This window comes from Ambystoma mexicanum, chromosome 5p, assembly GCF_040938575.1.
Source record: "Ambystoma mexicanum isolate Mex_15411 chromosome 5p, UKY_AmexF1_1, whole genome shotgun sequence".
Lineage (NCBI taxonomy): Eukaryota > Metazoa > Chordata > Amphibia > Caudata > Ambystomatidae > Ambystoma > Ambystoma mexicanum.
Window position 1 is genome coordinate 384,501,326 of NC_090930.1, and position 26,341 is coordinate 384,527,666.

General features: G+C 41.7%; 1 protein-coding gene across 1 annotated transcript in view; it reads right to left on the bottom strand.

The window, feature by feature from the left end:
* Positions 1-26,341, bottom strand: part of F9 (coagulation factor IX) — a 512,309-nt gene that overhangs the window by 25,154 nt on the left and 460,814 nt on the right. The window contains exon 7 of the mRNA XM_069612775.1: positions 3,254-3,371. Coding sequence (XP_069468876.1) covers positions 3,254-3,371 — 118 coding nt within the window. The remainder of the gene's footprint in view (positions 1-3,253; positions 3,372-26,341) is intronic.

A 26,341-nucleotide genomic window follows, 5' to 3' on the forward strand; every position in this document is an offset into this window, starting at 1 on the left:
GGAGTAACCCGGTAAATCCCCATTGCAGGAACCCGGTAATGGAGGCCGGAACGGAGGTAGCCATGGAGCTAATAGCTCCATGGCTACCTCTATTCTCGTAATGAGGCCCTATGTATTTATTGTTCCAACAACCGCGAGGTTTAAATGTAAAACATGACACTTTAAACACATTTGAAATGAATGGTCTTTAATATGGCTTGGCAAATGCGTATTGTGTTAAGCCCACCAATGAACTGGCTACGAGCTGAATTCATGTGAACAAATGGTGTTTATGTTGATGGGAAAAGGTTGAATCAGCTTCTGGAATGAATAACTCTGTTTACATTACTGTCACAGAGTGGCAAATTAACTCACAAGACTACGAGGGCTAGTTCCACCCAACAGGGTTCTGTTTATTAAATACACATTAAATTCCGCTGACCTCAGATTTGTGTTCCCACCAAAAAATAAAGATGAGGGTTTAAGCTCCATGCTCAGAACATGCTTGTTTTAATGTGCTGAAGCATGAAGTCTATTCTCCATTATTTTCCATTAATTTTACATATAGAAACAAATATTACTTAGAGAAAACAAAGAAGTGTGAATTGTTAAATTGTTAGTGTGAAGATCTCCTCTATGTACTCAATGCAATTCAAACGTTCCTCTTTCAGCAAACATTACTACAATTCTTAATAACCATACCTTTATGAATAAATATGGACCACATTTTATTTGCATATCCAGACGTGCATCCTGACTTAAGAATATTTTATGTGTATGTGCTTGCCAAATGTCTAGAAACAGGAATAGCCAATGGTGATTGGGGCGGGGGTGTATTTATTGTGAGTGTTTGACTGTTGCACAAGACAATTAGGAATTGACCAATTAAAATGTGCAGCATCATTCATGACAAAGTGTGAGAAATGTTTTTTATTATAAATGGGGAGCATGCAGAATATTAGAAACAAATTGATTGTTTAATGAAAGGAACCAACTGCATAATTGAGGTTTGATATAATTGTGGAGAGTCATGTGCATATGGGCACCTAAAAAGAAGAGAACCTGATGTAGTCCTTAACTCATGGAGGCAGATCAGAAGGAGTTGTGCTGACTATAAAGCTTTCGAGTCTGAAAGGGTCCATGCTGATCCCAAAAACTAAAACCATAATTTGTAAAAGTGAGTATGAAACCTACTCCCTACAAAATTGCAAAGGTTGCATAGGCTCTATAGAATAATTTTTCTGCTAAATCCCAGTTTTTTTTTTTTTTTTTTTGTGGCAGGTCATACCAAAATATCGTAATGGAAAAGGAACAGTACATTCTCACAGCATTTAAAATCAATTGAGATGACATTTTAGGTTTATAGTGATAATATCGAATACAAAAATGTTGAAAGTCATAATTTCGAAAAAATAATGTAGAAAAAAAAATAGAATTTTTTTTTCACTACGTTTTTTATTCAAAAAGGGGGGGTTCCCCCCAACACCCCTTTTTAATTATTTTTTTGTTTTTACCTTTTTTTTTACTTGCGAAACCCCCAAATAAAAAAATAAACAATTCAATTTTCTTTCGACATTATTTTTTTCGAAATTATTGTCTTTCGACATTTTTTTTCGATATTATGACTGAACACCAACATTTTAATCATAACCAAAAATACATTTCTCAGCTCTGTGCAGTGTGATGTAAATAGCTATTTGCAGTATGATGTAAATAGCAGTTATATGCTTCTATACAACCTGTATGTTATTTTACTATGCTTTTATACTGCAACACAACACCACCATAATAGTTTCAGAGCACATGATCCGTGTTCGTGGAGTATTGTGCGCCAGTTCAGGGTGCTCCAGACTGTAGTCCGCTTTGAGAAATGTTATAGACATTGAGGAGTGCGGGATGGGAGAGTGGGAAGAGAAGAAGGATATTTGGGAAATTAGCAAAGGCAAGTGTTTGTGCAAGTATGGATTAGTCAGTCTTCTATGGATTGTCTTCTCGAGAAAGTTAGAGAATAGATGTATGCACTCAGATATCAAAGGTAATGTGGTTCCTAGGCAGTTTTAGAGACCTATGAATTAAACATTGATTACTATTGGGTGTGCGAGGGCCTCGAGAACATTCTCAGGCAATCCTGGTAAAGATGTTGGCTAAATATATGTGCTGTGTCCATATAAATTACTGCACCTATTGCCTGGCTGGATGGTACTTCTCTGAGGCTACCAAGCCCATATTAATTCAGAGCCGTATTCCAAGAGTCTAACAATCATAATGGTGAAAGTTGGTTTTGTGGAGAAGGAGAAAGCACAGTAAGACAAGTAATTTAATAAAATATATGTATATAGAGCCCTTAATGTTCTGGATGTAATTAGAAGCTCTGCATGTTTCCATTCCCTGCATGCAGAACTTTGTAAATAATAGGGGGTCATTACAAGGTAGGAGGTAACCATCCTGCTATTAGCGGCATGGCTACCCCTTTACCGGGTACCAGGTCTGGGTTCCTTGAATGAGGAATAACTAGGCCATTCCGACCTTGGAGGTCCCGGTAATTCCTCATTTAAGGAACCCATCCCCATTCCCATTTGAGCCCCCAAAGTGCTCGATGGGAATGGGGAGGGTGCTAACAACGGGCACGTTATTTTACCAGGCGTCCTTAGCGGGTCCCGCAAGCAGAACTCGTAATGAGGCGGTAAGGGGTTGGCAGTTCCGGTGCCGTTACCAGCGCTGTTAACCCCTTACCGCCTACCTTGTAATGACCCCCCATAGACTTATTCTATTGTACCTAAAGCCTCCTTGCTACATTATTAAATCCTCATTTCTTGAAGGCCCCTTGAAGAAGCATTCTGATGGGGTGTAGCAGGATTATCATTGTGTTGTCAATTTTGTTCTGTCCATGGCCATAGATATTCAAGAAAACAATAAATGCTTCTTGCAGAGAGTGCAATGACTGAGAATAACTAGCAGTGTAGGTAGACAGTACGGTATGCCATCATCAGTAACATAGAGTTGTGCTGGTCATTGCCAGCCCTCGCTCCTTTATACACTTGTTGTTGATATTAGGTTACACAAAGTAGCATGAGCTGATCAACGGTTTGTAAAACTAAGGGTATTACAGTATTAAATGGAAATGGAGTATTAAAAGTGAAATGACTCACAAGTGTTATTAGCTCACCAAAAAAAGAAAAATCTGCAGCAGGGCAGACCAGTTTGCCAGCACCAACATAATTCAGTGACACATATTAGATATGATCTTAATTTGTTTTACAAAGACAATACTTACCTACAACCACCTTAAACTCGGCTTCATTTGGAAAACAGTGTGCAGCAGTTACTATCCACTTTTCACTGATAATTGATCCTCCACAGAAGCCGACTCCATTTATATTGATAAGATGGACCTATAGACATGAAAGGAGAAACCATTAAAGTGTAAAATCATTTTAAGCTAAAATGGTAGAGCTAACATGTGAAAGTTTTGACTGTAAATGTTTAGGACTGAGAACCAAGTACCATAGAGATGGTATTCTCTCCATCATTGTAACTATTAACTGCCCATCAACGCATGTCCCTTATCTCCTTTCTCAACAATTGCAGTTTACTTACCTCACAACAGAACATTTTTTCTCAATGTGTTTATATCTCTTCCTTCCTCTCTATCCTCTGACTCCTCCTTGGACTCTCCTCCTCTTGGGACCCTTATCTAATCCACGCACCCAAAGTGCTTCCTATTTTCATGTTCCTTATCATGGAAGCACATGCCTGCACCAGGTTATGCAGGTGAAGATACCCGTACCAGGGAGTATGACAGAATTATGACTTGTCTAATCTATCTCGAGGAAGTAATTCTGCCGACATTTGCAATAGGGCTGATGAGGCATAGCTTTCCTGTTGTAGATGAAAGAGATGAATAAACAGGAAGGGTGCATGCAGCTCTTGTGCAGTACCAGTTGAGTGTTTTGTGCCAGCCCGATTACGAGCAACACAGAGAGATCAACAGCTGCAACTACAATACAGAGGCAGGTCAATGTTTAATAGATACTTTGGGGAAAGGGCCTTGCTAGCATTGTTGATGGTGAGCACACACAAGTTTACAGCTATGCAGAGCAGGGTGTCCTTGCCAGAACATGTGAGTCCTCGATCACTGGTGGTGAATGCAAGGCTGTTAACAAGTGATTTAGCATTTACAAAGAGCTCCAATACAAGCCTGATATAATAATTTGTAAATGATCATATACAATGGGCATGCAACATTCAATGAGTACCATTCAGCCACAATAAGGAGGGTGTCCAGGTATCCATGAGGTTCCCCTTCCCCAGAAATGGAAATGAGTAATGCTAGGGCTGACTATTATTTTTGAGTTTCTTGCGTTCTAATTTTCTGGGTCCCCTACATTTTTCATTTGCTTGTTTTAAACTTTTGTAGTCATATGTTTTCATGCAGAAGCTCCCTGACACTGCATCCCACTTTCTGATGTGTTGCTCATAGTAGACCATATAGCTGGCATGGCAGAATTCCATTTAAGCACCCCATTTTTGTTCCACGGTGACATTATCACCCTCTAATTATGTTGTCGAGTTGGCTGATGGCAGCTACATTTTAACTTCACCAGAGATACAGTTATTTGTACCACATCAGTAGTCAAATTCACCTATTTAATAGCAGTTGTGCTATTAAAGTATGTTTAAATCCTCCTCCTAGCTATTTTGTTTTATGGTATCACACAAAACATAGGACAGTGAAGGCTTCCTTGGAGCTAAATGCTTTATATACTGTTATTATGTGGCCCTAAAACTCACCCTGATGAGAAGAACATTCTTTCCCTTTTGTGATGTCAGACAACCCCAGATAGCTCTGTGGCATCGCCTATCTAAAAGGGATAGGTAAGGAGAAACTTGCCCTTTTGCTACAATGAATTTGATTGATTAGAGAAAGTGCATGACTAGATACATGTCCATATTGGACTGTGGTCCCAGTGGGTGTTACATCATCGATAGTATTGCATATAGCCGTGTCTATCTGGATTGTGAGTGCACTGTAGTTCATATTACATGCCTTTTCCAACACAGCCGCTTACCTGTTTCACCTCTGGATCTTTCTCAGCGTGCAGCGGGTCTCCTCTACCAAAGATCGCACTGCTCAGATTCTGCTAGTGTGTGCGTGTTCCTGTGCGCGTTTGTTGTTTACTTTTAGCCATTCCAGTGGCTATTTTGGAATGGGCCGGAAGGTTTTGCATGCCGGCCATGTTGGAATGGGCAAGACATTACAAGTCACTATCCTATGATGTCAATCTGTCAGTCGACCAGCAATGTGTGTATTGGATCGGCTACGTTAGAATGTAGTGTGCTGATATTTGGTAAGGGATTTTTGTCCAGACCATGATGGTGCAATTTTCCCCCCATCTACGCGAAACCCCCAAGTTGCCATATTAGTTCTGTTTTAAAAGGAAATGGTTTTTCCATATTCTGGATATATTAATGGGTGGGGGTCCCATGCAAGTTAGATGCGCTTGAGTCCTAGGGAGCGACACAGAATGGCTTTGGTAAGGGGGCACTCGTTCCCTCATTAGCTGTTGCCTACAAGATTGATACCTGGTGGGAGACTCGGCCACTGTGTCTCAAGCAGCCCGAATTAGCAATGGGGTATATATGTGATTGCGATGGCTGATGTTTGTTAATTTTGTCTAGGCCTAGATGTTACTTCTTTATTTCATTTTATCAGGCCAGGCTGTTCCATTAGATCTCCTTGTTTAAGCCATTCCTCACTGTGTCTGGACGAAAAATCCACTGTTGTTCTTTTTTTGAAAATTATATCATGAAAGATGCCTCCTCTGCGGGGCATATTTACTTTTTCTAGAATTGTCCATTTGAAATCTTCTCCAGTATGTGTTTGTGATACAATGAGTTGAAGCAAAAGTGCCAAGCACAAGGGGGTGGAGCGCCAGCCAGACCAAGACAACAAGTACGTTTCAATGCACAAGGCCACCCGGGCAACTATGGAGAGGGCGGTAACAAATACCAGCAACACCAACCACCACATTTATTAAGACAACGTGGCAACAACCAGGCAGACCGAGATGGCAAACGTTTTTTCCGAGGGTAACCGCAGCAGGGGACGGAATTTCCCACCGCCAGCCTTTCCCTAATAATGAACTTTTCTCAACATCATCTTACACAAGCTGAAGATCAGATCTTACAAAAAGGGCTCTCCTTCGTGCATACGGAAAGATATGACCCTTTTCAAACTCACACACAGATAACACAACTGATGCGGAAAATAAGACTAAAACAGTTCTTTGCAGACAAAATGCAAAGTAGACGTACAGAGGACACTGGCCTTTGGCCACCTTCTCAATTAATACCACCGCCTCACAGCAACATGCCTAAATCGGCCATGTTCCAGCAAGCTCTCATGAAGAGGCTGAAGGAACTGGAAGATCACCTACCATTTATCAATAATAATTGTTCCAAAGAACAACTGGAGGCACTTAATGACCTAGCTGCCAATGAGGAAATAACCATAAAACTGGAGGACAAAGGGGGAGGCATAGTAATCATGGACCAGGAAGACTACAACAGAATGGTCAACGACCTCCTACAAGATGAAAAAAGCTATAGAAAACAGCCGGCAGACCCAACATCCACCATCCAGAGTCTCATTGCACCGTTGGTAGAAGAAGCACTGATGGAAGAAATGGTCACTACCCATGAGCAGCATTCTTAACACAACCACATCCTCGGCTCCCAGTCTTCTATGCATTACCAAAAGTTCACAAAGGGCTGTCCCCATACCGGGGTGGCCCATTGTCTCAGGGATACAATCTATCTTGGAAGCACTTTCACAATACGTCGATAGATTCCTGCAGGATGACATACCCAAGATGCAATCTTTCGTGAAGGACTCCACATCCATGCTCACTCTGGTAGACAGACTGGCCTTCAACGCAACAACACAGTGGTTGGTGACAATGGATGTGAAGTCCCCCAACACAAGCATCGCACAATTGGAAACGGTAGAGATGGTAATGAGACACCTGCTAAAAAATCCATCTCTTAGTCTTGGGACGTGGGCTTTATCACTGCACTTGCAGAACTAGCCCTCACAAAAAACTTGTTTAACAACCAGTTTTACCAGCAAGTCCCAGGCACAGCAATGGGCACAATCTTCACCCCGAGCCTTGCTAATCTATATGTGGACCATTTTGAATAAGAGAGTGTATACTCTGCCACCAACCCCTATTTGAATAAGATGAAGGTGTGGCGGAGATACATCGACAACATCTTTATCATCTTTGAGAGCGACAAGGACAACCTACTGTTATTCCACCATTGGCTTAACTAGCGGCACCCATTCTTGAAATTCACAATAGAATATGACAACATTGAGACACATTTTCTAGACTAAGGGCCTCATCACGAGTTGGGCGGTATTAGCGCCGGCGTTAATAGCCCTACCGCCAAACCCCCCGGTGCTAATAGCACCGGATCATGGGTTTGCCGGAACGGGTAGTGCCCATTCCCCACTGAGCTCATTTGGGAATTCCCCGTTCCCCATTGGGCTCAATGGGGAATTTTCGCGGTCTTACCGCCGGCGGATTTCCCGCCGTCGGTAATAGCGCAAAATTTTGGCGGATTTCCCCTCAGCTCAGAGCTGGGGGGAAATCTGCCAAACCCGTGATTTGGTGGACCCTTAAATGTGGCAGTAATAGCGCTACCGCCGCATTTAAGGGTTACCGCCAAACTCGTGATGAGGCCCTTGCACATCTTGGTGCTTGACGTCGGCCTCATTTCCAAAGTCTAGAAGAAACCTACCGACCGAAACGCACTATACAACTATGGCAGTTACCACCCATGTGCCCTATGTGACAACCTGCCATTCGGGCAGTTTCTGCGATACAGTTTCTGTGAAGAACACACACAAAAGCGCCAAAAATATCCTGTCTGACATCACTCTGCAACAACATGTGAAAGAAACATCAACAGATACCATCACAGCAGTCTTGAGTTACTCTCTGATTTCTAACACATTGAAAAGAGAGATCAACAAACTATGGCCTATTTTAAACACAGGGACTACTGAACTAGTCCATCCAATATTTGCCATTAAGGTGAGATGGAATATTCAAGACAGACTGGTACACACACTGGTGGAACCAAAGTACACTCTGAGCAGCACACTCTCTGGGATACCACCACTCCAAGGGGCCACACCCCATGTGGTGCGTGCGTCATGTGTAAGCAAACCACAAGAAGCAGAAGAATAGATTTAGGGTGGAAGACACCGTGGGAGCAGAGAACGTTTACGAATTGCAACAGCAAAGGGGTCATTTATTTGATCACATGCCCCTGTAATCTTAGATATATTGGCATGATAGCACGCTCTGTAAAAACCAGACTCATCGAACATAAGTCCTGCCTTAGGACCAAAAAACTAACAGCACCACTAGTCTCCCATTTTTTATCACAAAAACATACTGGAGAAGATTTCAAATGGACAATTCTAGAAAAGGTAAATCCGCCCCACAGAGGAGGCAACTTTCATGATCATACTTTCCAAAAAAGAACAACAGTGGATTTTTCATCTAGACACAGTGAGGAATGGCTTAAACAAGGAGATACAATGGAACAGCCTGGCCAGATAAAATAAAATAAATAAGTAACACCTAGGCCTAGACAAAATAAACAAACATCAGCCATGGCAATCACATGTACACCCCATTGCTAATTCGGGCTGCTTGAGACACAGTGGCCGAGTCTCCCACCAGGTAACAATCTTGTAGGCAACGGCTAGTGAGGGAACGAGTACCCCCTTCCCAAATCCCTTCCGTGATGCGCAACCTATGACCCAAGATATGGAAAAACCATTTTCATTTAAAAAATAACTAATATGGCAACTTGGGGGTTTCGCGTAGATGGGGGAAAATTGCACCAGCATGGTCTGGACAAAAATCCTTTACCAAATACCAGCACGCTACATTCCAACTTAGCCGAGCCAATACACACATTCCTGGTCGACTGACAGATTGGCATCATAGGATAGTGACTTGTAATGTCTTGCCCATTCCAACATGGCCAACATGAAAGACACTTCCGGCCCATTCCAAAATGGCCACCGGAATGGCTAAAAGTAAACAATACACTCGCACAGGGCCACTCGCGCTCTAGAAGGATCTGAGTGGCGCGATCTTCAGAAGAGGAGACCCGCTGCACGCTGAGAAGGATCCGGAGGTAAAACAGGTAAGCGGCTGTGTTCGAAAAGGCACGTAATATGAACTACAGTGAACTCACGAGCCAGATTGAAATGTCTAGATGCAATACTATTGACGATGTAACACCCGCTAGGACCACAGTTCAATATGGACATGTATCTAGCATAAGTGTATAACACAAGGACTCATAATCATCCTGTTTGAGCAGCCACATTGCGTTGACTTAAACCATGCAATATTATTTGTTATAGAAAAACGAGCTGCCTAATGGACAGTGCAAACATAATGAATTTACCAAAACAAAATGTATTCCCCCATGCGGGTTTCTTTTCCTTACAGAATCACCATGTGGGAGTAAACAACAGTGCTGGTAGAAGACACGATTGGACTTTCAATGCTCAAATTCTTATATTGAACTTAATATATTTAATATATATAAAACATGCCTGCTCTGCAAGCAACGGGGGAACATAAAGCTGATTCTACCTTCGTATGCCCCCCCATGCAGTGCAAGATAGAAGAACTCATGCAGTTGTTCTAAAGCAGCAAATACATTTGCACAGACTGAACAACACCATCCGAGTACACGCCCAAAAACGGCAGGCTAAACAGGTATGACAGTTTAACCGCTGAATTGTGTAAGATACATAATCATAATAATATACACTTGAAAGGAGAGGGAGGGGAAGGACCCCGTTCTTAATGTTTTTAATGTCACTAGTGTGACATCCATTAGTTGGCCACAGAAGAATTAGACATTAATAGAATAAATGCATGAACTCAGCCCGACACATGAGAAGTCACCTTTGACTTTTCTATTTTTGAACAGATTCAGTCCCGTAGATTGAAGAAACTGGTCCTGAAGAAGATGAGGCACGAGAGGAAATGTCATTGAAACTGGTCAACCTGAACTCCTGATATCTTCCGATTAAGGTTGACACACAGAAGAATCAAAAAATCAGAAACATCTCGGAGTGTTTCTGGACTATACACAGAAAAGTCAGTCATGTGTATGCTGACCAATCTTTGTTTATAATCATCTATTGTTTTTACACTCAATCACAAAAATAACTTAAGCATGTACAACAATAGATAGAAAAACATTGTTTTTACTGGAGATTACTTTTGACTTAGCCAGACACACTTCACGGAGGGGAAATACATTGTCCTCATGACACAGTCCCAGGTGAACTGCCTGTCTAAACAAAAGACACAGGTTGGGAATAACCTATCACAACTGCAATTTTTAAAAAAATGTTTTAATTGTGTCCGCAGTCACGAACTTGCTCTAATCAGTCAAATTCATTGTAGCAAAAGGGCAAGTTTCTCCTTATGTATCCCTTTCAGATAGGCGATGTCACAGCGCTATCTAGGGTTGTCTGACATCACGAAAGGGAACGGGTGTTCTTCTCATCAGGGTGCGTTCTAGGGCTACATAATAACAGTATATAAACCAATTAGCTCCAAGGAAGCCTTCACTGTCCTATGTTTTGTGTGATACCTTGTATAAATTTAACAGACAGGACAATGTATCCCAGTGTTGAGGTGTAATTTTTATAAGTTGTAAGTATCCCTGTATTGTTTGCAATATTTCTTTTTAAGCCATCATCTGAGGCAACAGCGGCCAAGGCTATTTCACTGATGCAGGCTCATTCCTAGCCCACAAAGGCACCCTAGGTTTGAGTTTAAACTCATGTAGACGGGTGTAAATTCCACTAGACCTCCCAATCTACATCCTGTGTGGGTAGCCCAGTGTGTTATCCAGTTTTTAGGGCTAGCCTGATTGGATGGCCACAGAAGCCTTTGCATGTTCCCCTGTGGAGTGATTGGAGGGCTGACTTAGTCTAGCACATGAGTGAATCTATTATTATTAACATACCCATTCCCGAAAAAATCCCATGAAGAGGTTGGCCAATCTAGGTGCATAATTTGCCACCATTTCTATCACTCTAGTCTAGTCTGTGAGATATGTTTTGGACATGTGTATGTAATCGTTTATATCCATTACCATGATGTTACCCCCCTACTTAACTCTTAGCTTGATCACAATTTGGTCATCCTTTTTTAACAAGTCTAATGCATGTTCCTCATTTTTTGTCAAATTGGTTTATACTCTACTCTGTTTGGTGTTATCCAATATTTTACTGATATCTCGTGTAACAGCCTTTTGGAATAAGCCAATGGTATTTCTGTCCCAAAAAATGGTGTAAACGTTGATTTATCCTTCATCTCCAAATTGGTTGAATGTTTGGGATCTATATTTAAATCATTTAGTATATCCAGATCTTCGATATTATCTGCATCTTGCAAAGACCACAATAAATGGGTGTTACCAATCTCTCTTTCAGTGAGCTCACTATCAGGCCCTTGCCTCTGGTCTCTAACGGTTCTAAATTGTTTATTGTGAAAAAACATGTTTAGTTTTAATTTTCTTGTAAATTTGTGAACATCCACCTGTGTATTAATCCAATTATTCTTGACTGTTGTAGAAAAGGACATGCCCTTGTTTAAGATTGCTGTATCTGCAGTAGACAATTCTTTATGCAATACGTTCAGCGCTAATTGTACTTTCATTGTATGTGCTGTTATTTTTGGATCCATGATCTGGTCACACTTTCCATTGTGTCTGTCTGTGTCTCCTCCCCCTTCTCTGTCTCCCACCTTTGGTTCCACGCCTAATTCTGGACCAATAATAGTGTTCATGACTAGTGGGTCTAGGAATCACACTCTTTTCCTCAAAGCTTTGGTGTTTCCTTTCATGATTCTTTTTATCTGTTCTAAAACAATGTTTTTTCATGTTTTACTGGGAGGATCACTGTTCCTGGCTGTGAATGACTGCAGAGTATTATCTCTTGATTGGCCCTGAGCTTTCTCATTGTATCTTGTCTGGAAAGAGTATACTCAGTCTTCACAATAGTCTCTATCACCAAACAGGCTAGAGGATACACTAATTTGACAAAAAATCAGAGACATGCAGTCGACCTGTTAAAAAAGGATGAACAAATGTTGATCGAGACAGCAGCTAAGACAATAACTACTTGGTAATGGATAGAAAAGATGACATGCAAATAGCCGAAACACATCTGAACATACCAGGATGTTATTACAAACTAAAAACCCGCCTCCACTAAGGATATTATTATGGAAGCTGGTGATTTGGTTAGCAAATGGGCAAGAACAGGGTTGCCCGCATATGATGACAACTGTTACCCTACAGTTGAAAATCCTATAGTCCTGACAATATATTTTTTGCCAAAAGTGCATAAAACTTTAGAGACCATCCCAGAAGGAAGATCGCTAGTAAGAGGAATGGAATGGACAACTGAGAAGTATTCAACATATATAAATGCAAATTTATCCAAGTGTTTTGCAGTTATTTGAACACTTTGGGCCTCATTACACGGTAGGCATTAACCATGGCGCTATTAGCGCCATGGTTGCCGCCGGTATTTTACCGTGTCCACCTTGGTGGATGGCGGAATTACCGCCCTACTCCAAGGTGAGCGGAGGCAGTAATTCCCCATTCAGCAAGGCACTTCCCCATTCCCATTTTTGCCCCCATAGGGCATAATGGGAATGGGGAAGGAGCTAATTACGGTACTGCAAATTGCGGTACCGTAATTAGCACCGAGGTCGGGTCCCGCAAAGGGAACTCGTAGTAAGGCGGTAAGGGTTTACCGGTACCGGTGCCCTTACCGGTACCGGTAAACCCTTACCGCCTAACGTGTAATGAGGCCCTTTGAGTGGGAGGAGTACATTCACTTTGTAACCTTAGACGTGAAGGCATTGTACAAATCAATAGCATATCAGTTGGCTCTTAAAACCATTGATTACACTTATATTACAAGATCCACTTCATGCCTATTGCACATCATGATGCTAAAGGAAATGCGAGATTTTACATTAAGTTTGTTTGTTTATTTATTTATTTGTATTAGGCACGAGAACCAGAGGTATCAGGGCACAGAAGTTACAAGGAAGTTCAGGCTTAAGTAGCAATGTATTCTTGTTTAACGGAACCCTGTATAGACAAACTACAGGTATGGCTTTGGGGGCAAATAATAATTGCCAAACTTCTTCATGGGTTTTTTCGAGAATGGGTATGTATGCTCAGATAATCCATTCAGACCACGTATCAAACTGTGGACTCGATTCATACATGATGTGTTTGTAATATGGCAAGGAAATCAATCTGCTCTAACTGATTTAGTAAACTATTTAAGTGTGATTGATTTTTGCATCCAAATCACCAACACCACTGATTCTACAAAAAATGACTTGCTTGATGTGCATTTGTATTTAAAAGAAAAAATGATAATGTCTAAGACCTATAGCAAATCCAAAGAAGTGTACTTTGTCTTATTGGCCACTAGTTGTCACAAACGTAGTGTCATTAAATTAATTCCAACTGGGGAATATACACAAGGGTGCAGGAATTGCAGAGAAATGAAACAATTTGAAAAATGATTTGAAACTTGAAATATTAGATGTAGACAGTGAAGCTATACTAAGGAAGTTTGGACACATACAAGAAACAAAAGCTTATGTATCAGAAGCAAGATGTTCTCAAGCCTAATGAACAAGATAACGTTCAAGACTTGCAAACTGTGAGGATGATCACACAATAGTCTGTGGAGAGCAAAAAGCTATACAACATGGTCCACAAACATTTTGGTATTTTCGCCCTTGATATAGATTTAAAAGAATACATTAAAAACAGACCAACCATTATTCATACTAAAGCTCCTACAAGAAGAAATGTGTTGAGTCCATAATTTCTTCAGAACGGTCTAAAACGTGATTACACTACAATGTTGGATTTAACAAATGTGGCGCATCTAGCATTTCACATGTGCCAATACACCAAGGAATGCAATAGTTTGAAGATCAATATTGATGAACAGTTAAAAATAATAGATTTCATAAATTGCAGAACCAAATTTGGTGTTTACAGCATAGTCTGATGTTTGGTTTTGTCTATATTGGGACACAATTTGTGATAAAACTACAGCAGTATTTAAATGCTTTGCATAAAGATGATCCAACGTTACTGCCATCTGTCCATTTGGCAGGAATACCAACAAATGGACGAACAGGCAAGAATACGATTGGTTGGATTGAGAGTAATAAAAAGAGACCCCAGAGGGCGCGAGACAGAGAAAATAAACTTTGAAGGATGGAAGACAAAACAAAATGCAAATATAAAACTGTACTAAAAGGGCTCAACACTGATCATGAGATGGGGTTTTTCTCTAATAAAGAAGTAAGAGGTGATCAGCGAAGACCCAGCACGAAATGAACAATCCTAATGAGGAACAGATGCACACAGAGTAGAGCACTGTGATGTTTATTAAGGTTAAAATATGAACACCTAAATAAATCTAAACTCTTTGCTATTGTCTCAGGATTTCAATTCCTTTGGAATGTTTTGTACATGTTATCTATGCAATATGTAAACATATATGGATCAGTAAAATAGAGAAATCCTTATTGACAGGTTATGGCAACATTTTTTATTTAGCAAGAAATATACTATAACTTGAGAAATGCTGAAAGAAATGTTAAAATGTTTAAACACAAATGTATAGCAATGTGTCTAGTCTTAACATATTGTGTGGATAGAGGGCAATGTATGGACAAGTAAGATATAAGCACCATTTTTATCTACTGCCCAACAACAAGACATAAGAGTGAATCAGGCTATCAGCTTCCCTCAGCAGGATGCATTGAATGAGCACATCATTTTTGCAATAGGTTTAAATAAAAACATTTAGTCAACCATGTTCTTTCATGATTGGAACATTTGGACCGATCAGGTTGGAGGTATGAATTTATGATAACCCCCACTTAGCTATTGAAAACAGTTTGAAATATATTATTTGCAGTAGGCTAGATAAGATTTTATAATTGCATCTGGTCACAATATTTTGGGTCTGAGTATGATTGTATTTATTTTCATTGACTTGCAAGGACACACCGCATTACCATGCGTAAGCGACTTGTTGATTTATGTTAATAAATATGAGGTCAGGCGCCGTGTTTCTGATGTCCTTATGACCCCCACCTGGCTCTTGAAAACAGTTTGAAATTTATTATGTGTAGTGTAATGATTTTGGGCATGTATATGATTGTATTTGCTTACATGGAATTACAATGATGCTCTGCATTATCATGCGTAAGCGCCCTGTTAATTTATGTTAATAACTATGGCATCAGGTGCTGAGCGTATGACGTCATCATGATTATATCAGGATGCTAATTCAAAATGGCACCCTCTCGCGACACACGGAAAGCCGTGATTTTGACATTTAGAGGTGAATGGGTCTAACAGACCCGTTTTTGTGTGTGTGAACAATTTATATCACGTGCATAAGTGTTTTAAAGATTGAAACAGTTATTTGTGGTTGTGAATTGCTGAATAGTTTCATGAAGTAAATGAATAGTAAGGGGTTATGTGTTATGATACATTACTTTTAGGAATATTTCAGTTGGGATTATACCTTGAAGAATTAATTGAGCAGCATACCTATTAAGGTTGAGAATATCTCGGATATATGGTTTGTCACAAAGCAAATAGGTCAGATTATCTTACATATTATCACTAGGTATTTGGTGAAAGGCAATTGTGAATTTTGAATTGAATTCATAAAAGAAGTATGGAATTACTGCTAAACGTATTTTTCAGAAACATTATTTTTGAAAATGTTCTTTTGCATTTTAGAGACATTATGAATGGGTCATGTACAGGAGTACTCTTAAGACTTAACTTGTTTTGTGTGTATGAGACTTGTTAAATTGCCTTATGAAGGAATTTAACAGTGTTTTGGTAATGTGCTATGCACACTATCTTCAGGAGCTATTGAGCCTGGACTATACCTTAAAGAATTGAGTGAACTGCATACTTATTCAAATAGACAACATTTAGAATTGTTGGTTTGGTGCAAAAAATCTAGGTAAGAACCAATTATAGTAATAACAATTGGGATTTGATGAAGGGCTAGCATGTGTCCTGAATGGAACTCACAATAGGCATTACAGGTTTTTAGGTGAATTCTCTTTTTGTTTTTTAGACAAATTAAGAAAGGGCCATTCATATCTTTGTGCAAAAGTAGCAAGAGGCATTGAACACATCCTTAGGAGTATTCAGACTCTAATGACTAATTGAAACAAACAGTGACTATGACTGTGAACTATTGTTCGACCTAATAACTTGCAATCTGTCAACAATCTTGTCACATGTCAATTGGGTGAATGATTAATAAGAATAAACATTAGGGTCACAAGCATGAAGATTTATCAATACTGTGTTTTTGTGTTGGACACGTGACATCAATGGTGCCAGTTTATGTATTTTGAGCTAACACCTTTGCAGGTTGAGCACTATAACTTGAACTGGTGTTCAGCTAAATAAAAAATCATTTTTCTACACTTTTTTAGTATGTATTAAGCATTTAATGATATGTTACTAATAGGAGGTCAGTAACAAATATTTTGCGCATATCTTTTCCTTTCCAGCAACTCAGGTCTGATTTTGGGTTTGTATTTTATTATGTTTTGCACATATTTATTTTGAAAATATTTTTTGACTCCCTTCCCCTGGCCTTTCTCAGACTCTAATTTATAGTTCACAAAACCAGGAAGAATAACTCCCTTCCCCTGACCTTTCTCACAGAGCAAAGATCTAGTTGTGATGCGGGTCCAATAACCATGTTTCTCTTCTTCCCCCAGTAGTACTTGGTATACTCGCTGGCCAAATACTACAATGCGCGTAAGGTTCCTCTTTTTATCACTTCCTCTTTTTGTGGGTGCGGGTCCCAGACCTGTACGTCTTTGAGACTTGATTTTGACAGACCTGGTTCACTCTCCTGCTAGGTAATTCCATGATAAAATTGACTTACAATATGATTTCTCATAATGGCTGCCTCAACAGGGGTGTGTGACCAACCACTGCATCTAGAAGGATGACTCCTGAGGCACTCTCTATTATGGTTATTTTCAGTAGTGGTATGCGACCAACCACAATGCCGAGAAGGGTGACTCCTGAGGCACTCTCTTGCTTCTTTCACTATTGCTGTCACACTCGGTCCCCACCAGGACTCTCGTATACACCTGTTACCTCTTTCTCAGGAGCTCTTTGCAGGTTCTTGACGGGTCTACCCATCTTCATTCCCGATGTCTGCTTCCATTGGTGCCCTCCTGTGTGACTCTGCTGCAGGATGTTGCTCATGGTCAAGGTATTCTTCGGTGTCAATTCGGTCCACCTTCTTTGGGCTTGGCCTCGGCTTTTCAGCTCCCAGCTCTGCTCTGGACTCGTTCCATACTAGCGGACCGAGGATTCCCCTCTTCAGCCACAAGAATCAGAAAGAGGGTTGCTCCTGGCTCCCAGACCTCTGCTGTGCAAGCTCCTCACCCGATCCGTCAGTGTAGGACTGTATGGGGATGCTTCTGTGTCTCCACCTCCATCCTGGTCAATAGCCTCTTATGTCTGTGCCGAACCGCAGCCTTGCTTTCCGTTCCACCAGAAACGTATTGACAAATGGGCAAGCATTTCCTTTGTCTTCATTCGGAAAGTCCACTGACAACTATAACGCTCATTCACATTTTTCAAAGTGCTCTTCATTGCTCTGTGCCTCATTTTAGTCTCAGTACAAATCCTATACATCATTCTCGGGTAGTTCCAACTCTTCCTTGGCTCAGTAGTTTCCATTTTGATGGTCCTACATTTATACATGGGTTTGATGGGTATATGACTGGGGTTTACAAAGTGGGGAGATGGGTGATCTGCACCCTGACTAAATGTGTGCACTGAGTGCATTGACTGCATGCACATTAAAGGGGAAAATATAAAATAAAATCAATATATTTTTTTTTTTTTAAAGTTTATTTATCTGTGTAGTTCAGCATTGTAATGCTGCTGGGTGTCTTTGTACTGCCTGTCTCCTCCCATTCACCAATGGCCATAAATTCCAGCATGGCCACCGATAATTTGCAGGCAAAGGAGTGCCTGGCCTGGGCTGCTGATGTGCTGTGATTGGGCCTCTTGCCCTCTAAGAACCAATCGGGGGAGTCGGAAGGCGAAGCCGGCCCGCCTCCTAAACCCTGTTCCAAAGGCACTGTCTGTGCCTGTACCGGAAGAGGAATGCCCGGGGGGCCTTCGATTCCATGCTAAAATTATGACCCACCCTCATGATTAGTTACTGGACTGCTTCCTATTTCACTGGTTCCTAGTCCATCCATGATCTCTGCAGACATGAAAGTGAGTTTTGCTGACCTTCAACACTAACTCTCCTGAATCGCCTTACTGTGCCTTTCACCTCTTCAATCCACGCCTCAACAAACTTAATTTCTTTCACTGTACTTACGACTCCCATTGTGTTTAGCATCAGATCTGTGCACCATCTGCTCTGCACTATTTTTGCTGCCTCCATTCTTAAATTCGAAGTTAGGTGTGTTTAGAATTAGATCTGTGCACAATCAGCTTTGCACTGTTTTGCTGCCTTCATTTCAAAATCAAATGTAGCTGTTTTAGCATTAGATCTGTACCCCATCTGCTTTGCACTGTTTTGTTGCCTTCATTTAAAAATCGAATTTAGGTGTGTTTAGAATTAGATCTGTGCATCATCTGCATTGCACTGTTTTGCTGCCTACATTTTAAAATAAAGTGTAGGTGTGTTTAGCATTAGATCTGTGCACCATCTGTTCTGCACTGTTTTGCTGCCTCGATTTTAAAATAAAATGTAGGTGTGTTTAGCATTAGATCTATGCACCATCTGGTGTGCACTGTTTTGCTGCCTTCATTTTAAAATCGAATTTAGGTGTGCTTAGCATTAGATCTGTGCACTGTTTTGCTGCCTTCATTTTAAAATCGAATTTAGGTGTGTTAAGAATTAGATCTGTGCACCATCTGCTTTGCACTGTTTTGCTGCCTTCATTTTAAAATCGAATTTAGGTGTGTTTAGCATTAGATCTGTTCACCATATGCTGTGCACTGTTTTGCTGTCTTCATTTTAAAATCGAATGTAGTTGTGTTTAGAATTAGATCTGTGCACCATCTGCTTTGCACTGTTTTGCTGCCTTTATTTTAAAATCGAATTTTGGTGTGTTTAGCATTAGATCTGTGCACCTTGCTTTGCATTGTTTTTGCTGCCTCCATTTTAAAATTGAATTTTGGTGTGTATAGTTCATTCATTGCTGTACAATTTATCTGATGTAAGTCTATTCCTTCTGGTTTGCACTTTTCTTTTCCAACTTCATCTACTAACCCCAGATGAGTATAGCTATATCTGTGCCGTGCAGTCACTCCTCCTTCTTCCCTTGTTTATACCCATTTCTCCTATATTCTCTACACTATCACCTACCCCCCTCGCTCTCAAAGTCTGGTAGGAAAAAGCACAAGAAAGACATCTTGAGTGCAAAGCCTGGACTTCCCATTGCAGACACCTATGTCAGCACTTCCTCTAGAGAGGTTTTCACTGATATCCTCTTCTCTGTGCCCTCCAGATCTATGCACCCCCATCTCATATCTACTCTCTCCTTCAACATGCTCTTCCATTAACAGTGGCACCAAGTGGGAGGTCCTCTTGGCCAGTTTCTCATCCTCATGCTGCTTCATTAATGTCTATCACAGTGGCACCATCCTGGTTCAGGGTCCACAACCCACCCACCTATTCTTTGACTGGATTCTGCCTTCTCTCAATAACTTCCTTCTTTCTCCTGCATTTCCCCCATATACTCTCTCTCTCCCACCTCCGACTGGTGTTCCACGCCCCTGTACTCCACCTCAGAAAACCTTCAAAGGCACTGACCTCCTCCTCCTGGCAACTTTTAAGGCCCACTCAGCCAACAAAAACACCTCTGACATCTGCCTCCTTCTTAAATACATTGACCTCAACATTCTCACTCTTACCGAGACTTGGTTCAATGCCAGCTCAGTCACTACCTTTGACTCCCTCCTCCCTGACGGCTTCAAGAACATCTCCAAGCCCTGATCTCACCTCACTGGAGGGGCGTGGTCTTAATCGTCCCTGGGTGAGTTACTGCTTCCATCTTACCTACTCAGTCCTTTTCTTCCTTTGAAAGCCTGGTTTGCAAGTTGGTCATCTCTTCATCTCCACCTTGACCATTGCTACAATTTACCAGCCTCCAGGCACCACCACCCTGTTCCTTTCTGAATGGGCTGACTTCTTCTCTTCCTTACTTTAATCCACCTCTAACCTCCTCCTCCTGGGCGACTTGAACATTCAATTGGACTTCCCTGGCTTTGCATACATTCTTTTCACTGACCTCTGCACCTCGCTTTTCCTCTCCATTCTCCCATCTGGGCCAAGCTACTCAGCTAGCCACACTCTGGATGCTCTCATTCACTCTGACTGCCCTCTCTCCCCCCACAAGTCACCCCTCTTCCCTGGTCCAACCACTCACTTCTCTCCATCATATATTTCCCTTTGACACACTGACTGCCCCCCTAAAATCCCACCAACCTCCTTCACTAACATCCACCCAATGAAATGAGTGACTGCGGCCGCCTTTCCCTCCACCTTCACCCCTCCTTTCAACCCCCACTTCTGACTCTGCCACTGATTCTGCCCTCAGCAACCTCCACCTGTCCATCACCAACACTCTTCACATTGTAGCCCCAGTCATGAGGATCCACCTGAAACCTGCCTCTAATCGTAGCACCTGGTACAAGACCGAACTTCCAGCCCTTAAACGAAAGTGCAGGGTGGCAGAAAGGAAGTGGCTAACGTCAGGATCATCCCCAGACAAACTGGCCTGCTGCCTGCTCCAAAGGCAATACATACTCACCATCCATGGAAATAAAAGAGTCCACATTCAGGCACGGGTCTCCAGCACATCTAACAACACAGCTGAACTATTCAAGACATGCAGGGAACTAGCCAGCCCTTCTGCAGTCTCCTTCTCCCCTTCTCCTTCTCAGGCCCTCTGCAGTGCACTGGCTTCTCACTTTGCCATCAAAACTCAGGACATCCTGACCAACCTTTCTACACTCCCTCACAAACCATCCCATACCCCCTAACCTCCATTGCCCCCTCCTGGACCATTCTCCTCCTTTTCCCCTGTCACACCTGAAGACGTGAAGAGATTACCAGAGTTGTCCGCTCCATGAAGGTCTCTTCTAAACAGGTCTCCATTTGCTCATCCAGGACCATCAAGGATAACATTGGCTCTCTTACCCCTGCTCTCGCTCATTCTGCAATCACTCTTCTGCCGCTGGATCCTTCCCCTCCCCCTTAAGCACTCCCTTGTGCGCACTTTCCTGGAAAAAAAATCCTCAGACACTACTTGCCCTGCCAGCTACCACCCTATTTCCATTAACCCCTTCCTGGGGAAGCTGCTTGAGAACCTGGCATTGCCCCAACTCAACTCACACACTCAACTTGTTGGTGGTCTCCACGACCATCAATCTGAATTCCGAGTATCCAGAGGCGCCAAAACTGCTCTTCTGAATACCCACGAAGAACTGCTCACATCTTTGGACTCCAATTCCCCAGCTGTCTTCATCCTCCTCAATCTCTCTTGTGGCTTTGACAGAATCAACCATTCCATCCTCATACTGATGCTCCACGATACCCTTGGTATCTGGATCGGGCACTGGACTGGCGGTCCTCTTTCATCACTAACCGCTCTTCCCAAGTCATCCTGGGCACATTTTCCTCTCCTCCTTCCCTCTCCGCCTGTGGCATCCACCAGGGCTCTATACTCTCCCCCTTGCCTCTTTAACATCTACCTTGCTCTCTTTGCATACCTCATTGCCTCCTTCTCTTCCAACTTCCACTGTTAAGCAGACAACAAACACATCTTTTTCAAACTCCCTGCTGATCCTCTTGCACCCTCCATCATCCATGACTGCCAATCTGCCATCCATTCCTGGTGCATCTCCAACGATCTGTGCCTCAATGCCTGTAAAACAGAGATCCTTCCCATTGGGACCCCTGTTCCCTCCTTCTTCCCCTCACTCTGGCCTTCCTCCTTTGGCTCACCCCCTGTGCCTTCAACTGAAGTCAGAAACCTTTTTGTCATCTTTGACTCCTCTTTCGCCTTCCTCCCTTACACTCAGGACATTACAAAGAAGTCCCACTTTCAGCTCTTCATTCTCAAAGGAGTTTTACCTTTTCTCACTTTCCCTCAGAGGCTCAACGTGACCCAAGCCCTGGTTCTTTCTAGGCTTCACTATTGCAATAGCCTCCTCCTGAACCTACCATCTTCAACTCTGTGACCCCTCCAGCTAATCCAGAATAGGGCAGTGAGACTTATCCTGGCATTAAGCCCTGGGGACGCATCTCTCCTGCACTAAACAGTCTTCACTGTCTCCTGGTTGCAGCAGAGATTAAATTCAAATCCCTCTGCATCATCCACAAGGCTTATTAGGCCGGGGGACCACACTATCTTCAACTTTATCTCACTAAATACTCTCCCTCTAGACTATGATGTTCCTCTTGGACCAACTCTTTGCGTGTAGAGTGTTTTGCTAAACAGAGAGTAGATGGTTGTTCACCTTCCTCAGCGGGCTCCCTCCTATGGAATTGCCTCCTTAAGACTTTCCTTTTTTCCTCCTCCTTCCCTTCTTCTCTCCTCTGCTAATCCCACAGTTGCTACGATTGGTGTTCTGGGCCCTTATGCATCCTCGGGCCCCTGACCTCCCTCCCAATTCTGCTCAGCTCCTGTCTTTCCACAGCACTTGCATCTACACACCCATCGGGCTGGAGATTCGCACTTACACCTCATGCGGCCGAGTGCGTGTAGCACTCAGCATTCCTAGCACTTCATCTGTTGCTCACCAATGAGGTTGGACTCTCCAGCACTTACCCCCTCTTCCTCTTCTGCACTTGCACGTTCTGAATACTCACAAGGCATAGTAAGTTCGTCCCTCTTACCTTTTCCCCCCTCTGCTCTTAAATATTGTTTATAATGTATTTTATACCCTGGCTCCCTCCCTGCCTTGTGGGTGCTTTCAAACAATATTTTCTTATTGTATAAGTGCCTAACAAGCAAACAATAAATTAAATAAATACATAAATAAAACAAACAATTGTGTTAAGAATCAAATCACAAAATAATTAATTTTGGGTGATTAAAACAAAGTGTTGTTCAATTCTCCCCACATTTTCATAAAATTATAAATAACGTGTATATTATTTTATTCTACATATTCACACCAGACGTTGTCTAAATTCCAATAATTTATATTAACACACACTAAACAAGCAGAGGTTCACCTATTGTTCAATGCATCACAGTGTAACATCAGATGTTTAGTGATTTCAACGAATTTATCTTTGCAAAGTCTAAATGTCTGGGCACATCTGAGAAAACCCTGTCATGCTCCTCCAACTTCCATTGTACATACTGGATTAAATTGAACTTGAACATATTTGGAGATAATCCAATTATTTGGATAAAAAACAGCATAAGGACCTTTAGCATGACATATGATTCAGGTCTAGCAGTGTTTAATTTGTGGGATGTTTTAACCCACTTAGGCTCTGCTATGCTGCAGCACTGTGTTATTATGGTGCTAGAAATATCAAAATGGCCGCAAAACCCTTGTGCCCACCAAAACCTCTGAAAATCGCGCTTTGCAACGCACAAAAAGATGGCTGCCCAATCTGCCATTCCACGCATGTTGTCAGTGGTGGAACAGAGATCTCACTCCTGGAAATGTCATTGGGCTCCAAAGCAAGTAAAAATGGAGTACAGAAGGAAAAAGCAGTGTTGCTAAATGAAAGCCCAAAATCTTGCTTAAATCCTTTTTTCTTGGTTACTGAAACTGCAGAATGCCGGTGCAAAACACCCTCAAACACTCACAATTCTTGCTGGGTGCTACAATTCACTTAGTTTAAGAAATCATTGTGAACTTACAAGGTCCCGAAAAGCTGAGAGCATAAAGAAAATTCCACAGAAAAAGTGGCCAGTCTGTGGATCTGTCAAAAATCTGGGTGCAGTACCCTGGGCTGCCTGAATGACAGCTGTCAGGAGCCGGCCTGATTAAACTTTAAACATGTATATAAACTGAAATAAAATGTTTGCAATCTAAGAGGCCTGTTACTGAGAGTAACCTATGTTGTAATTGTTTTGACCTCATGGTTTAAAACCTTGAATAAGTATTCTAGCTGCTATTTTGAAATCACAAGTTTGTGATAAGCTAAGGGAAAATGCAACGGAATTAAAATTAAATCAAGCCTGGCTAAAAGCTACCAAACTGGAATATCAGGTTTCTCCACAGAAGGATGGCCCTTCTCCCCACCAGGAAATCACACCTAAGTGATAATTATAAGGTTTGCAAAGAACCTGGTCAACAGAGGCAAAAGGGAACAATGAACAGTTGCCACTAAGGAAATGTGTGGTGTGAGGACAATCGTAAATGGCCTTTGCCAAGAACAAACATGGAGGAGACTGCTTCTGAACTGCAGGGAGACAGAAGGAGGCGGAGACAAACAGCCATCTGTGGCTGAACCTTCACAAAGAACACTTTTTAAAAGACTTATAATTTGCCAGGGAAAATTGTGTAAAATATAGCAGTAACAGATTTGTGAATCTAAATTTTGCTGCATGTTTCAAGAGGCAGCAAAATTGTGTGACATGTTCTGGAAAGAAACGGCAGAAAATGTGATTTTACACAAAATGTATTGCTGCTAGAAGTATGACACTTTATACACGTATGCCCATGTTAAACGCGCACACTTGTAGAAATTTGCTTATAAATTGGACATTGTGTTCCTGATGAAAAGGGCAAAATTGTGTGAATAGCCGAGACAAGATCCTACTGCTACAGGTTTTGGAGGGATAGTTGCTATATAAAATATGTAATCTGTATATGTGATCCTTATAGAGGTTGCACATGTGTAAAAATGTATGGTGCCAACAGTAGATTTTGTGTTCAAGGGGCCAAGGGTGGATCCTCAGCCTCATAAAGTCACACCATAGAGGTGACACACTGTTTTTCTCCTCCTATCAAGGGAGAGAGGAGACTCTGACCCAATCAACTGTCAAAGGGGTGAGCACAGTATAAACCAGCCCACACACACCTTTGTCATAGCATAAATAGAGACAGCTCACACTCAAAAGTACAGACAGATTCACTCACTATCCCGATGCTGGTGGAGCACCCTGCTAATGACCTTTACATCTTTCTTGCTCCAGACTCCAGAAACTTGGCAAAGCAGAAATCCATTGCATAGCTGAACCATTTTCAGCTAGGCCTCAAATTCCAGAACTAGAATCCCACAAACCTAAGGGGAAGCATCAAAATACAGCCGGGCTACGCTGTACTGCTTGCATGCTGAAAGAATTATCATCAGAACCAAGAAGGGCCGATCCAACCCAGTCCTGTGCCGTGCTGTGACCAGAGTGCATTGCAGATCCAGTCCAGTCCTGTGTCGTGCTGTGACCAGAGCTAACTAACATCCACAGCTTTAAATCGCATCTAAAACCGCATCCCAAATCCATACAGTTATCCCATTATCGCGATTATCATGCAGTGAAAAGTCTGCCGCAAATTTCATTTTTGTGAAATTCAGACACGTGTAAAACAGCTTTTGATTGCTCCCGACTTGAATTTGAAGATTTCAAATTTTTTCTTGGTATTAAATCATTGCGTGTTTTTATGTGCAACTATCCAAAGCGGCTCCCATAAGAATGTATACAATTTCAGCGATTTACATCATATTTAGTGTTTTTGCCCAATCCATTCTCAAGATAACTTTAAAAGCCATTCGGACAGCTTGACAGTCCATTCTGTTTTCTCTTGTGTTTGAAAGGTGGAAAGTGGGATTGATATACTGTTGAATTCTGCCATTCCTGAAAACCTGTTCTCTCCTCCTCTCTCTTTACATTGTCTATTGGGGGGTTGAGGGGGGTGCAGGGGGATCCTTTAACCACAGTGCTAATTGACCTGAACACACACACAAAAGTATTATTTTTCTGCTGAATTGTTTGCTCACTATTACTCCTTGTGTATTAAAGAGATTATTCAGTGTTACATCACCCCATTGGTGAATATTGTGTACCCATTAAAACATAGTGTGATTAAAGTGGAGAGTGGCGTGATATGAGTGGTACATCATTCAGAATAAAGATCTTTTAGACAAAAATAAATAAGGATTTCAGTTGTGCATTACACGCTAGGCATTGACTTGGGTGTG